Source organism: Gorilla gorilla, chromosome 20 (genome assembly GCF_029281585.2).
Source record: "Gorilla gorilla gorilla isolate KB3781 chromosome 20, NHGRI_mGorGor1-v2.1_pri, whole genome shotgun sequence".
NCBI lineage: Eukaryota > Metazoa > Chordata > Mammalia > Primates > Hominidae > Gorilla > Gorilla gorilla.
Genome location: NC_073244.2, coordinates 12,629,188 through 12,644,918, shown reverse-complemented (window position 1 = coordinate 12,644,918; position 15,731 = coordinate 12,629,188). Strand labels below are relative to the sequence as shown.

Genomic DNA, 15,731 nt, shown 5'->3' with positions numbered 1-15,731 from the left:
ACTGCACTCCAGCCTGGGTAACAGGACCACACTCTATCTCAAAAAAATAAAAATAAAAAAAGGCTGGGCGCAGTGGCTCACGCCTGTAATCCCAGCACTTTGGGAAGCCGAGGCGGGAGGAACACAAGGTCAGGAGATCGAGACCATCCTGGCTAACACAGTGAAACCCCGTCTCTACTAAAAATACAAAAAATTAGCCAGGCGTGGTGGCGGGTGCCTGTAGTCCCAGCTACTCGGGAGGCTGACGCAGGAGAATGGTGTGAACCTGGGAAGTGGAGCTTGCAGTGAGCCGAGATTGCGCCACTGCCCTCCAGCCTGGGCGACAGAGCGAGACTCCATCTCACCAAAAAAAAAAAAAAAAAACAAAATTCTGACACATTCCACAACATGGATGAGCCTTGAATACATTATGCCAAGTGAAACAAGCTAGACACAAAGGACAAATACTGTATGATTTCACTTAGGTGAGGTACTTAGGATAGAAAAATCCATAGAGCTCAAGAGTAGAATGTGAATGTCAGGGGCTGGGAGAGGGGAATAGGTGGTTGCTGTTTAATGGGTACAGAGTGCTGCAAGATGAAAAGTGTTCTGGAGATGATGGTGGCAAAACACTGTGAATGTACTTAATGCCACTCAACTGTACCTTAGAAAATGGTTATGTTGGCCGGGCTTGGCGGCTCAGGCCTGTAATCCCAGCACTTTGAGAGGCTGAGGCAGGGGAATCACTTGGGCCCAGAAGTTCGAAACCAGCCTGGGCAACATGGCAAAACCCCACCTCTACGAAAAATACAAAAAATTAGCCAGGCATGGTGGTATGCACCTGTAGTCCCAGCTACTTGGGAGATGGAAGTGTGATGACCACCTGAGCCTGGGAGGCGAGGCTGCGGTGAGCCAAGCTTGCACCATTGCACTCCAGCCTGGGCAACAGAGTGAGATCCTGTCTCCAAAAAAAAGGTTACATTGTTAACTTTTATGTTCTATATATTTTGCCATAATCAAAAATAATAATAATAAAATGAATGAGGAATCACCACCTCTACCTAGTTCTAAAACATTTTTATCACTCCAAAAGAAAATGCCATACCCAGCCGGGCATGGTGGCTCACACCTGTAATCCCAGCACTTTGGGAAGCCGAGGCAGGCAGATCATTTGAGGTCAGCAGTTTGAGATCAGCCTGACCAACGTGGTAAAATCCCATCTCTACTAAAAATACAAAAAATTAGCCAGGAGTGGTGGTGCACGCCTGTAATCTCAGCTACTCAGTATTCTGAATTTTTCATTGTAATGGTCAGTTTTATGTTGTGCAAATTTCACCTCAATTTTTTAAAAGAAAAAAGAGAAGGATGTTCTATGAGAGGATTGCTTGAGCCCAGGAGTTCAAGACCAGCCTGGACAACATAGTGAGACCTTATCTCTAAAAAAAAAAAAAATCACACACAAAAAAACAGCTGTGGCTGGGTGCAGTGGCTCACACCTGTAATCACAACACTTTGGGAGGCCGAAACTGGCGGATCACAAGGTCAGGAGTTCGAGACCAGCCTGACCAACATGATGAAACTCCATCTCTACTAAAAATACAAAAATTAGCCAGGCATGGTGGCAGGCATCTGTAATCCTAGCTACTCAGGAGGCTGAAGCAGGAGAATTGCTTGAAACCAGAAGGCGGAGGTTGCAATGAGCCGAGATCACCCCACTGCACTCCAGCCTGGGAAACAAGAGTGAAACTCCATCTTAAATAAATAAATAAATAAATAAAGCTGAGCATAATGGCTTGCATCTGTGGTCCCAGCTACTCAGGAGGGTGATGTGGGAGGATTGCTTGAGCCCAGGAGGTCAAGGCTGCAGTGAGTTAAAATCACACCATTGCACTCCAGCCTGGGTGACAGAATGAGACCCTCTCTCTAAAACAAAAAATTAAGAGATAGATAGAATGGACAGATGATGAATAAATAGGTAATAGATAGATGGAAAGATGATAGACGATAAACAGACAGGTGATAGATATATGATAAATGAATAGATGAGAGAGAAATGATAAGAAATAGGTAATAGATGATAGATGGTTAGATCGGTAGGTGCAAAATAGGCAGAGAGATGATCGGTGAATAGATAGATGATAGATAATACATAGACAGATGATACATAGAGAAATGATAGGTGGATGAATAGATCACGAATGTATTGATAAGTAGATAGACAGGTGATAGATGGATGGATGGATGGATGGATGGATGGATGGATGGATAGAAGAACTGATTGATGAATGGATGGATTGATGGGTAGGTACATGGATAGATAGACATATAGATAGATAGATAGATAGATAATATGTAGATGATGAATAGATGGATAGATGATAGGTAAATAGATAAATGATGATGATGATATAGATAGATAGATAATAGATGGGTAGATAGGTGATAGGCAAATAGATGATAGGTAAATAGATAGGTAAATAAATGATGGATGCATGGATAGATAGATAGATAGATAGATAGATAGACAGACAGACAGATGAGGGCAGAAGGGACAGCTCTTCCTTGCAGCAGAACACCAGCTAATAAATTTGGAAAGAATGATGGAGTTGGAAACTCCTATTGTAACTTGACAGTGGAGAAACCATAGGAAGAAAAAAATTTTTGATAAAATTTTTGGGGAAATTGGCAACATTTAAACACAGACTATGAATTAAATAATAGTATAATGTCAATGCTGAATTTTGTGTCTTTTAAAATCTTGCTCTGTTTATGTATGAGAAGGCTCTTGCTCTTAAGAAGTATTTAGGGGTAAAGGGGAATGTCGTCTGCAAACTCACTTTTAACTCTTCCAGGAAAAATAAATACTATGTGTGGGTAGAGAGAGGAAATGACAGAGCAAATGGGACAAAACATTAACAGAACTGATAAAACTGGGTAAAGGCTACACGGGAGCTCTTTGCATTATTCTCATAGCTTTGCTAGAAGTCTGAAATAATATAAAGTTAAAACCAGCACTGGAGAGAATTTCCCTGTGCAGCCTATGAAGTGGACAGTGGGGTCATTTGCTGTGAATGAGGTAGGGGGCGTCTGAGGTTGGGGAGAGAGGGAGAGATCTGAAGTCATCATGAAGAGCGAGGGGTCCATCAAGCAGAGAACACTGGAAGAACAGCAGAGACTGGAGTGGACAGGTGTGTCCACCAGGAGCAGGGCAAGGACACAGGCAATGGAGGCCACAGTGCTCCCACAGAACTCAATTCGGTGTCTCAGAAGGAAGCAAGGGGCAGGCCCACCTTCTAGGTCCCTGCTCCTTCCTCCCTACCATACCCATGTAGGAAGGAAAGAACCTTTACACAAAAATGATCAAGGAGAAAAAGATCAATCATTGTTTCCAGGGTGGCCCCTCTCTGGGCTCAGTTGGTGGGGTGGGCGAAGCCTTGAGTTAGAGAAACACCTGCCATGACGGGCAGCCCCCTCCCCAACTCCAGGGGTGTCTTTCGAAGTCTGCCCATCCTCCCAGGATCTGCCCTGGACCCCTTGCCCTTGTTCCATTCAGACTTGAGGCACTCACATGGACGTAGGGCTTCACCCTGTTACAAGGAAACCAGCCAATTTCATTAGTAGATGTATTTCTGCCCTAAACACCCAGGAGACAAAAACAGGAACAGAGAGGTTATAGGATCCATAACCCCACCTGCCATCTAAACCCATAACCCTACACGTGGATCCTGCCCCATCACTCGTGTACATGTGTGTGTGTGTGTGTGTGTGTGTCCATCTCTCTGCTCAATGGTCACTCTGCTTGTCCATCTATCTCAGGACGGCCTGGAGAGCTCAGAGAGGTGATAATGAGTATTAACTTCCTGGGAAGATGGCCCGCTCAGAAAAGCCATGCCCAGAAATCTCAGTCTACCTACCCCACTCCCCAGGCATCACCTCCAGAGCATGGTGGAACTATGACCCAACACCCTGAGACCACATGAATCCATAACCCTACACTTGGGTCCCACCCCATCACTCCTGTGGCCCCAGCCTGTACCTCCCACCAGTTCTGTTCAGCCTCAGCCTTCGTGAGCTCCACAATGTCTCCAGGGTTGAGCCGTAGAAAGGGTCCAATGGCTCCAGGGGGTGGAGGAAGCCCATAGTATTCCTGAAACACCTCCATCTTGGGCAGACCTGGAGGACAGGGTACAGGAGTACAGGGTGGTTGGCAGTCAACTTTCAACCCTGAATCTTGCCACCCACGAGAATGGCTAAAATTTTTCTTTTTAGACTGGCAATACTAAGTGTTGACAAGGACGTGGAGCAACTGGAATTCTCACTCATTGCTGGTAGGGATACTCTTTGGAAAACTATTTGGCAATATCTACTGAAGCTAAACATTGTATCTACTCTGTAACCCAGCAACCCAGGAGAAATGAAAACATGTGTCCTGGCTGGGCATGGTGGCTCATGCCTGTAATCCCAGCACTTTGGGAGGCCAAGGCGGGAAGATCACCTGAGGTCAGGAGTTCAAGACCAGCCCGGCCAACATGGTGAAACCCCATCTCTACTAAAACTACAGAAATTAGCTGGGTGTGGTGGCAGGCACCTGTAATCCCAGCTACTTGGGAGGCTGAGGCAGGAGAATCACCTGAACTCCCAGGAGGCAGAGGTTTCAGTGAGCTGAGATCATGCCACTGCACTCCAGCCTGGGCAATGGAGTGAGACTCTGTCCCAAAACAAAACTAAACAAAAAAACAAAAAACAAAAAAAAAATGTCCTTCAAAAGTTGCAGCTTTATTCACAATATCCAAAAACTGGCAACCAACCAAATGTCCTCAATAGGTTGATCAATCAATAAACAAATTGTGATATCATCACATAATGGAATACTATACAACAATGAAAAGGAACAAGCTATTGCTACAGGCAATCACATCAATGCATCTCACCGTCATTATGTCAGATAAAAGAAACCAGATGAAATAAGCATGTACTGTATGATTTTATTTATAGAAAACTCAAGAGCAGGCAAAATTAATCTATGGTGATAGAGGTCAGACAGTGGTTCCCTATGGGAGATAGGTGAGTAGCAGTGCTTTTTGATAAAACTTTCTGTGGTGATGGATATGTCCAATATGATAGCAACCAGCCACAGGCCATTATTGAGAACTTCAAGGCTAATGTGAGCAAAAAAATTTTTAAGGTGATTTCATTTTAATTAATTTATATTGCACAGTGCAGTTCTGGAGGGATGGAAATGTTCTATATTTTTATTTGATTGTTGGTTGCATGGATAAAAATGTATTAAGTCATATACTTAAGATTTATTGATTTTTACATACATTAAAGTATGTATTTCCTCTCTCAATAAAATACGTGTGTGTGTGTGTATATATATATATACACACATATATATATATTCTATTGTACAAAGGACACGGGTTGTTTCTAATTTTGACTCTTGCTAAGAAAGCTGACTGACTATTGCTAATTACATAGTAAGTAATAATAAGAAGAAAACATACCCATTCATAGATTTCATATATTTATTTTTCTATTTTTTTGAAACAGGATCTTGCTCTGTTGCCCAGGTTGGCGTGCAGTGGCGTGATCATGGCTCACTGCAACCTTGAACTCCTGGGCTCAAGCAAGAACCCCGCTAATTTTTAAAAATGTTTTTCTAGACACAGGGTCTCGTTATGTTGCCCAGGCTTGTCTCAAACTCCTGGCCTTGGCCTCTCAAAGTGCTGGGATCACAGACATGAACCACCACACCTGACTTATGTTATATATTTATATGTCATATAAATGGCATATAAGTGGAACACTCCTGCCTCTGCACTCCAGCCTGGGATACAGAGCAAGATCCTGCCTCTAAAAATAAAAAAAAGATATATTATATATACATATAATATATTTTAATAAATATATATTATTTAATATATATTTATATATTATTATAATATATTATTAATTACTATATTATATATTAATTAAATATTAATATATTATTAAATAATAAATTATTATATATTTAGTAAAAATACATATATTTTTAAATTTTTTAAAATTAAGGCTGGGCACAGTGGCTCACGCTTGTAATCACAGCACTTTGGGAGGCTGAGCAGGCAGATCACCTGAGGTCAAGTGTTCGAGACCAGCCTGCCCAACATGGTGAAACCCCGTCTTTACTAAAAATACAAAAATTAGCCGAGCGTGGTGACATGTGCCTGTAATCCCAGCTACTTGGGAGGCTGAGGCAGGAGAATCGCTTGAACTTGGGAGGTGGAGGTTGTAGTGAGCCAAGATCGCACCACTGCACTCCAGCCTGGGTGACACAGCAAGACTCCATCTCCAGAAATTAATTAATTAATTAATTAAAATAAGCACATACTGTATGATTTAATTTATACAGTATGGCTGGCAACGTAGCAAGACCTCATCTCTATTTAAAAAAAAAAAAAATTAACCAGGCTTGGTGGTATGCACCTGACTTCAAGCGATCCTCCTGCCTTGGCCTCCCAAATTGTTGGGATTACAGGTGTGAGCTATTGCACCCAGCCCAATGTGGCTGTCAATATGATTATGGAGATCTGTCCCTGGGTCAACATCAATAGAGATGAATTTTCCTCCTGCCCCCACACAGCAACCCCTGCCAACTCACCCAGCTCATTCCTCTTTTTGTCCTGAGCCCTGCGATGTAGTTTGTCCTGGAAGGAGAAACAAAGAAAGCCTGTCTACCTATGCCCAGCCTGGGGGCTTGTAGGCCCCCTTACTCTCCTCACTCCACAAAGGATCCTGCCCAGTTCCGGGATGTCCTGGGTCCTCCCCGTGCTGTTGCCCATTATTTGCGGTACACAGGAAGGACCACGGGAAAGTCTTACCTTCTTCATAGTTCCTGGGAAATCTACGGGAGGGTAAAGGAAATGGTGAGAACGGAAAATCCTCCAAAGAGAACCAAGCTCACCTCCCAGCCTCCCTCCCACTCGTACCTTGCCCATGTCGGCCACATGGAGGGACCCTCCCCAGACACTCCTTGTGTGCAGATGCCCGGCACCGATGGCAGCGGTAGCCCTGATAGAAGGTACCTCTGAGATGCAGGGAACACATAAAGAAGAGCGAGTGACCTTTACAGACAGGGCCAAATATTCTGCTAAAAACATAAAGGCACCCCTTGGATTCTCTTTAGATCAGGAGAGTGACGGAGAAGCAGAAGATCAAAGTAGGGACTCCCCCATCTCCCAATTTAGGGAACCAATTACTAGGGCATCTTCTCTAGCAAGGAACTGATGACCAAGTCCAGTATGCAGGACCCTCCTCCCAGATTCTCACCTAAGCAGCATCTGACAGGCCTTGCAGGACGTGGTCTCCTCAAAGGAGAACATCTGGAAGTCATGCCCGTTGGCGGTGGCATTCTCCGGATAGATGTTGGAGCTGGCAGGGGAAAATTAAAAAAAAAAAAAGAAGGTCAGTATTTTATTCCTTTTCATGGCTGAATACTATTCCATGGTATGAACAGACCACGTTTTGCGTGTCCACTCATTCATTGATTGATGTTTGGGTCGTTTTCACCCTTTGGCCACACTGAATCGTGCTGCCATGCACATTGGGAGAAAGAGAAAGCAGGCTAGGAGTTTCCAGGGGCTACGAGAGCGGGGAATTGGGAGTGAATGCTTAATGGGTATGAGGTCTCCTTTGGGCCGATGAAAAGGTTTTGAAACTGGATAGAGGTGATGGTTGCACAATGCTGTTAGTGTACAAAATGCCATGCGATCGTACACTTTGAAATTGTTAGATTTTTGTTGTTGGAATTTTGCCTCACATAAAAAGGAGAAAGAGAAGACAAAAGTGGAAGAGGAGGAAGAGGGGAAGAAGAGGGAGGAGGAAAAGGAAGAAGAGGAAGAGGAAGAAACGGAGGAGGAGGAAGAAGAGGAGGAGGAGGAGGAGGAAGAGGAAGGGGAGGGAGAGGAAGAGGAAGGGGAGGAAGAGGAAGGGGAGGGAGAGGAGGAGGAGAAAGAAGAGGTGGAGGAGGAATAGGAGGAAGAGGAAGGGGAAGGAGAGGAGGAGGAAGGGGAGGAAGGAGAGGAGGAGGAAGAAGAAGAGGAAGGGGAAGAGGAGGAAAGAGGAGGAGGGAAGGAGAAGGAGAAAGAGGAGGAAGGAAACCAGAAGGAGGAGAAGGAAGAGGAGAGGAGAACAAGAAAGAGGAGGAGGAGAGGAGAAGGGTCTGGGCTGGTAACTGAAGCTTGCACACAACCCCTGCCTTCCAAGGATGAAGACAGCCTTGGGCCTGTCCCTCTTATTTCCCAAATGAAGAGACTGTGGTTCAGAGTGGTGCCATGGCATGTCAGGACACAGTAGGGACTAGAGCACGTTCCTCCTTCCCAGCCCCTGCCCCTCTGCAGACAGAAAGAGGGAGGAAGACGGGGACTCACATGGCCATCTCAAACTGCTCCATCCACTTCTTCTTCAGTTCTCTTGTCTTGAAGAACAGCTCATAGCCCTGGGCACCTTGGTCCTCGATCAGGAGGAACATGTGGCTCCACTGCAGGGAGGCAGAGCTCAGACTGAAGGCACTGCCCCCGCAGAGGGTGGGAGCACACACCCACCCACCCCTCCCTCTGTAGGGAACAGGCAAGCCCATGACAGTCTCTATGCCCCTAGCACCATGCATGGATATCCTTGTAAAAGGGCTTTCTAGGATATCCAAACACACAACCATAAACCCAAAACCACACACGCAGGCATGCACATGCACACACACACACACACACATACACACACACACACACACTCCCCTTTGCAGAAGCACACACCAGACACAGCATGTCACTCATCATCGATTTTTCTGTTCAACAAAGCATTGGTGCAGCACCTGCTGAGAAACAGACACTGCTAGGAGCTGGGGACAGAGCAGTGAATAGGATGTGGTCCCCAGAGCTCCAGCCTGGTAGGAGAGACGGATGCTGTAAGCAGGCAGTTACAAGACAGCAACTGGCTCCTCGAGGGAGGCACAGGTTGAGAAATAGAGAAGCCAGCCGGGCACGGTGGCTCACACCTGTAATCCCAGCACTTTGGGAGGCTGAGGTGGGCGGATCACGAGGTCAGGAGTTCGAGACCAGCCTGACCAATGTGGTGAAACTCCGTCTCTACTAAAAATACAAAAAAATTAGCCGGGCGTGGTGGCGGGCACCTGTAATCCCAGCTACTCAGGAGGCTGAGGTAGGAGAATCTCTTGAACTCAGGAGGCGGAGGTTGCAGTGAGCCGAGATCATGCCTCTGCACTCCAGCCTGGTGACAGAGCGAGGCTCCGTCTCAAAAAAAAGAAATAGAGAAGCCACAGACCAGAGCACAGGGGGGAACTCCAGGGCAAAAACTGAAGCGAAAGGAAGAGTTCACAGGAGAAAAAGCAGAAGGAAGTAAGGAAGAGCCGAGAGGGAGAGGGGTCTCAGCTTAAATGTCACTTCCACAGAGAATGTCCCTGAACAATGGAGGTAAGATAGCTCCCCCTCCCACCCTCACCTACCACAGCCACATCTCCTGTTTCATTCATTTATTTTTTAATAGAGACAGGGTCTCACTCTGTGGTCCTAGCTGTAGTGCAATCATAGCTCTCTGCAGCCTCCAACTCCTAGGCACAGGCGATCCTCCCACCTCAGCCTCCCACGTAGCTAGGGCTACAGGCATGTGCCACCAAGCCCATCTAAATTTTTCTTTATGTTTTGTAGAGACGGGGATCTCCCTATGTTGCCCAGGCTGATCTCAAACTCCTGGGCTCAAGCAATTCTCCCACCTCGGCCTCCCAAAGTACTGGGATTACAGGCATGAGCCACTGCACCCAGCCACCTACTTTATTTTCTTTGTAGAAAGCATCCCATAAGAACGCAAGTACCATACAAGAAACAAAATAAGCCGGGCACAGTGGCTCACGCTTGTAATCTCAACACTTCGGGAGGCCAAGATGGGCAGATCACTTGAGGTCAGGAGTTTGAGACCAGCCTGGCCAACATGGTGAAACCTCGTCTCTACTAAAAATACAAAATTTAGCTGGGCATGGTAGTGGGTGCCCGTAATCCCAGCTACTCGGGAGGCTGAGGCAGGAGAATTGCTTGAACCTGGGAGCCAGAGGTTGCAGTGAGCCAAGACCGTGCCACTGCATTCCAGCCTGAAAGACAGAGTGAGACTGTCTCAAAAACAAACCAACAAACAAACAAAATGAAAATTCTGTTTTGCTTTCCATTTTAGTCCAGTGCCTAGAAGAGTGCCCTGGATATAGTAGGTGCTCAATTTAAAAACTGTTGAATGGGCTCACGCTTATAATCCCAGCACTTTGGGAGGCCGAGGCAGGTGGATCACGGGGTCAAGAGATCGAGACCATCCTGGCCAACATGGTGAAACCCTGTCTCTACTAAAACTACAAAGATTAGCTGGGCGTGGTGGTGTGTGCCTGTAGTCCCAGCTACTCGGGAGACTGAGCCAGGAGAATCGCTTGAACCCAGGAGGCGGAGGTTGCGGTGAGCCGAGATTGTGCCACTGCACTCCGGCCTGGCGACAGAGCGAGACTCCATCTTAAAAAACAAAACAAAACAAAACAAACAAACAAAAAACACCTGTTGAGTGGATTAACACACACTTCCATGTAGATGTAGTCTGGCAAACAGGCACATGCCCAGGTGGAGAGGGCTAAGCTGCCGACTGCGTGGAGGACCCCATAGTTCCGGCGTCAAAGCCCCACCTTCTTGTTGTCTCGGTCTCCTGAAGAGTCATCCCGAACCTGGAAGCTGTGCAGGTTTACAAAGTCCTTGAGGTCATAGGAGTCTCCCCGGCGCTTACAGATGAGTAGAGCTTTGTCGAGCAGGAAGGCGTACCTGGAAGGATGGATAACGCATTCCTGTCTGGCTCTTCCCAACTGTCCCCATCAGCCCTCTGACCAGTTCCTCCACATCCTGGTCCCACCCTGCCCTTCTCCTCCTCCTTGGCCAACTTGGCCATGCCCACCTGTCCATCCTGACTTCACCCACGTGATCTGCGTTGGCCCTACTGCCTGTCAGTCTTCGCTCCACCCATACCCCTCGCTGTCCCTGTCCTGCCTGTCCATCAAGGCTTCACCGCCTTCTCTGGATGGGTCTACCACCTGTCTGTCTAGAAATCTTGCCTCACCCCCACTCAGGTCCCTCCCCAAATTCATCTTAATTCCGCCTACAAGTCTACATAAGAACCTGGCCCCACCCCTACCCAGGCTCCACCCCAGATCTGTGTTGGCTCCACCCACCTGTCCATCTAGGAGCCTGGCCACGCCCCTATCCAGGGTCTTCCCCAGACCTATGTTGACTCCACCCAACTGCCTATCTAGAAACCTGGCCCCATCCCTACCCAGGCTCCACCGCAGATATGGTTTGCTCCACTCACCTACCCATCCAGGAGCCTGGCCTCCACCTTGCCCAGGCTCCACCCAGATCTGTGTTGACTCCACCCACCTGCTCATCTAGGAGCCTGGCACCATCCCTGCCCAGGCTCCGCCCAGATCTGTGTTGACTCCACCCATCTGCCTATCTAGAAGCCTGGCTCCGCCCCTGCCCAGGCTCTGCTCCAGATCTATGCTGACTCCACCCACCTGTCCATCTAGAAGCCCGGCCCCGCCCCTGCCCAGGCTCCACCCAGATCTGTGTTGACTCCACCCACCTGCCCATCTAGGAGCCTGGTCCCACACCTTTGCCCAGGCTCCATCCCAGATCCATGTTGACTCCACCCACCTGTCCATCTTGGAGCGCCGTTCCACCGAGGTGATCTTGAGTTCCCCGTCGATCTTGGGCCGGCCATAGTGAGCCAGAGACTGGTCCTATGCAGTAGGCAGGGGGTCTAGCAAGGGTCTCCCAAGAAAGGAGCCAGACACCCACTCTCCCCACGTGGCCACACCCCTGGCCCACCCGGCTCCACCGCCTCACCAGGTTCTCAATGGACAGCTGGAAATTGGTGATCTGCCGCAGTGTCTCGTTGTCTCGCTTGACCTCGTTCACGCACTGAGCCAGGTCCTGGGGAGGGGGCAGGGGTGAACCTGGCCCCCCAACAGCCGACCCAGGCTCCTACCTAACCCCGGCTAGAGGATCAGCCCCTACCAGGAGGGTGTCTGCAGCAGGTGAGTCACCAGCATCCTACACCCACTCACCCTCATGGCATCCAGGGCCAGCCGCAGGTTCTCCTTCTCCATCGCCTCCTGCGTGTGTTTCACCAGCTCCTGAGAGAACCAAGACGTCAGAAGTCACCTGGGCCCCTCCCCTTCTCCCTGGGGGGAGGGCCTTCCAAACAATGCTAGCTCACCAGCTCCTCCATCGTACTGCTGACCCTGGAGGCTGAGACATGACCCCAGTGACCCATCCCCGAGCGTCCTAGAGACTCAACCCCCAGAAGCCAGCCCCGTCCCCACTTTTATAGACACAGGAGAGTAGGTACGTGGAGCCCACGCCTAGAGATGTGCCCGGCACCTGGAGAAGGAGGTGATATTTGAGAACTCGCTGCATAGGCACCATCAGCAGGTCCCGCAGGGTGAACCTCCCATTGTTGGCTCTCTGAGAACATTCCTGGGGAATCAGAGAACAATGGGGAAACTGAGGCAGGACCCAGAAAGAGCCAGTTGCAGGGTGGGTGCAGATAGATTTGAATAAATACGTGGGCAGCTTTCCACCCCAGAGCTGTGGGGATTTTTCTAGAGGCCAAAGCATCATATCTGCCCCCAAGGAAACAGGAAAAGGACTCCATGAGGTGGGGGCAGCTTGAGAACCACTGGAAGGAACTTTGGGAGGCTGAGGCGGGAGGATCACTTGAGGTCAGGAGTTCAAGACCAGCCTGGCCAACATGGGGAAACCCCATCTCTGCTATGAAAAAAAAAAATAGCTGGCATGGTGGCGGACTCCTGCAATCCCAGCTACTCAGGAGACTGAGGCAGGAGAATTGCTTGAACCCGGGAGGCAGAGATGGCATTGAGCTGAGATCACACCACTTCACTCCAACCTGGGTGACAGAGGGAGACTCCATCTCAAAAAACAAAGACAAACAAACAAACAAACAAAAAAGCAATGGGAAGAGGCTGGGCACAATTGCTCACGCCGGTAATCCTAGCTCTTTGAGAGGCTGAGTGGGTGAATCGCTTGAGCCCAGGAGTTTGAGACCACCCTGGATAACATGATGAAACCCCATCTCTACAAAAAAACACAAAAATTAGCCAGGAATGGTGGCATGCATCTGTAGTCCCAGCTACTCAGGAGGCCAAGGTAGGAGTTGGGAGGATTGCTTGAGTCCAGGAGGTCGAGGCTGCGGTGAGCTATGATCATGCCACTGCACTCCAGCTTGGGGGACAGAATGAGACCCTGTCTCAAAAAACAAAACAAAACAAACAAACAAACAAACAAAAAACCCCACTGGAATGTGGCAAATGCTGCCTGGGATAGAGGTCCAGTATTCTGCCTGCTGAGGGGGGCTGGAGATGGGGAGAGGGACAGATCTGGGGAGCCCCCGTCTTCACCACCCCTGCACTGTCTGTGTTTCTACCAGACAGATCCAGGTTGAAGTTCAGTTCAAGATCAAGTTCAGCCTGGGATCAGGGGTTGGTTGGAATTGGGGTTCAGTGAGAAGTGGGAGCTCAGCCCGACTTGGGGTACAATCAGTGCTAGGGCTCAGCCCAGGGCTGGGGTTGAGTGTGAGATCAGAGCTCAGTTCAGGGTCAGGACTTCACCCTGATATCAGGGGTCAGCCCAGACCCAGGGCCAGCCCATTTCTGTTCTTCTCCATTTCCTCTGCTTGGCTGGCTAGTACCTCCCTCCCTAGTCCTTTGGTGGATCTCTGGCTGGGCTGAAGCAGAAAGTGGACCATCTGCAATTCAGTGTCCTCCCTGCTGCCCCCAGGGCCTGGGGAGGAGCAGGAGAGGCCCCCGAGAAGTGGCCCGGCGCCCACCTCCAGCTTCATCTGCACGTCCTCCCGGGCTGCAGCCACACGGTCCAGGTGTTTGCTGGCTGACTCCACCTGGCTGCAGTAGCGGCCATAGACGAGGAACCTACAGGGAGAAGACAGGCCACCAGGTAAAGGTGACTGGCATCAAGGTCGGGCAGAGACTGGCGTCAGCCCTGGCCTTGCTCTTCCCAGCTGGAGAAGAAACCTGAGTCTCAGTTTCTCCATCTGTGAAATGGGTATAACAATAGCATCTCCCACGTGAGGCTATTGTAGCATTATCTCATTTAATGCTACAGTAATTTCACCATAGTACCTGGTATTGTCTCTGCCCGATGTTTATTTATTTTTATTTAATTTAATTTATTTATTTATTTTTGAGATGGGGTTTCACGCTTGTCTCCCAGGCTGGAGTACAGTGGTGCGATCTGGGCTCAGTGCAACCTCCATCTCCCGGGTTCAAACGATTCTCCTGCTTCAGCCTCCCGAGTAGCTGGGATTACAGACACCTGCCACCATGCCTGGCTAATTTTTGTATTTTTAGTAGAGACGGGGTTTTGCCATGTTGGCCAGGCTGGTCTCGAACTCCTGACCTCAAGTGATCTGCCCTCCTCGGCCTCCCAAAGTGCTGGAATTACAGGCGTGAGCCACCACGCCTGGCCTGTTTTTATTTCTGAGACAGAGTCTTGCTCTGCTGCCCAGGCTGGAGTCCAGTGGCATGATCTTGACTCACTGCAACTTCCGCCTCCTGGGTTCAAGCAATTCTCCTGAGTAACTGGGATTACAGGTGCACGCCACCACGCCCGGCTAATTGTTTTTTGTATCTTTAGTTGTATTTTAGTTGTATTTTTAGGCGATGGAGACGGGGTTTCACCATATTGGCCAGCCTGGTCTTGAACTCCTGACCTTAAATGATCCACCCGCCTCAGCCTCCCAAAGTGCTGGGATTACAGGCATGAGCCACCACACCTGGCCAATGTTCCTTCATTTAACAAATACTTACTGAGCATCTACTACGTGCCAGGCCCTGCGTGCATCTGTATAGTCAACCCTCACCACCAGCCTAGGAGGCACATTCCTGTGGCCCACTGATGTACAGATGAGGAAGCAGAAGCACAGAGAGGTTAAGTGACTACCCAGTGCCACACAGCAGAGCTGGGAATTGAACCAGAGATGGGCAGCCCCTCGCCCATGAACACACAGCAAAAAGTCCTCCCCGTCCAGAGGTGTCTGAGGGTAAGGTCTCTCAAATGCCCGGCCTAGGCAAGGCAGACTGACCCCAGAGCTTCAGTCTGGCCAGCTGGGTCTCACCTCTCCTTGTATTTGATGAAGACTTGGTAGAGATTGGCTGCGCCAGGGGTGCCCAGGGCTTCCTTCATCTCCTTTAGGAAGTGAGTATGAACACGAAGCAGGTCCTACTCGGAGGGAAGGGTGAGGGCTGGGACCAGAGCCCAGGGCTCAGGGGGCCAGGAAGGAAAGGGTCATCCACCCGCCCCATGCCGCTCAACTCCCAACCCCCGTACTCCAGGGACAGGTAGGGGCAGCAGGTTATCCACACTAGACAGACCCAAGAGGGCTGGGGATCGGCTGGCTCACCTCAATATTGATAAAGATGATCTCAATGTCTTGAGGTTTCAGGAACCGTTGCAGGGGCTTCAAGAAATGCTGCGGGGAAGGGAGAGAAAGATGACGGAAGATAAGATTCCCTCCTCCAGACCAGTCTCAGAGAGACAGGGGAAGGAGACAGAGAGAGGGAGATAAAGAGAGGGAGCGTGTCCACACAAAAACTTGTATAAGAATGTTCACGGTGAAATTATTCATAATAACCCAAA

The 15,731-nt window shown here is 49.0% G+C and overlaps 1 protein-coding gene across 2 annotated transcripts in view; it reads right to left on the bottom strand.

The window, feature by feature from the left end:
* Positions 1 to 15,731, bottom strand: part of VAV1 (vav guanine nucleotide exchange factor 1) — an 84,795-nt gene that overhangs the window by 17,106 nt on the left and 51,958 nt on the right. For both annotated transcript variants that reach the window (XM_031004593.3, XM_031004594.3), the window contains 15 exons: positions 15,496 to 15,564; positions 15,211 to 15,314; positions 13,906 to 14,005; positions 12,441 to 12,536; positions 12,125 to 12,193; positions 11,904 to 11,990; positions 11,712 to 11,797; positions 10,694 to 10,826; positions 8,394 to 8,503; positions 7,294 to 7,395; positions 6,954 to 7,051; positions 6,846 to 6,868; positions 6,626 to 6,671; positions 4,016 to 4,152; positions 3,548 to 3,613 (listed from right to left, as the gene is read on the bottom strand). In XM_031004593.3, coding sequence (XP_030860453.1) covers positions 3,548 to 3,613; positions 4,016 to 4,152; positions 6,626 to 6,671; positions 6,846 to 6,868; positions 6,954 to 7,051; positions 7,294 to 7,395; positions 8,394 to 8,503; positions 10,694 to 10,826; positions 11,712 to 11,797; positions 11,904 to 11,990; positions 12,125 to 12,193; positions 12,441 to 12,536; positions 13,906 to 14,005; positions 15,211 to 15,314; positions 15,496 to 15,564 — 1,326 coding nt within the window. The remainder of the gene's footprint in view (positions 1 to 3,547; positions 3,614 to 4,015; positions 4,153 to 6,625; positions 6,672 to 6,845; positions 6,869 to 6,953; positions 7,052 to 7,293; positions 7,396 to 8,393; positions 8,504 to 10,693; positions 10,827 to 11,711; positions 11,798 to 11,903; positions 11,991 to 12,124; positions 12,194 to 12,440; positions 12,537 to 13,905; positions 14,006 to 15,210; positions 15,315 to 15,495; positions 15,565 to 15,731) is intronic.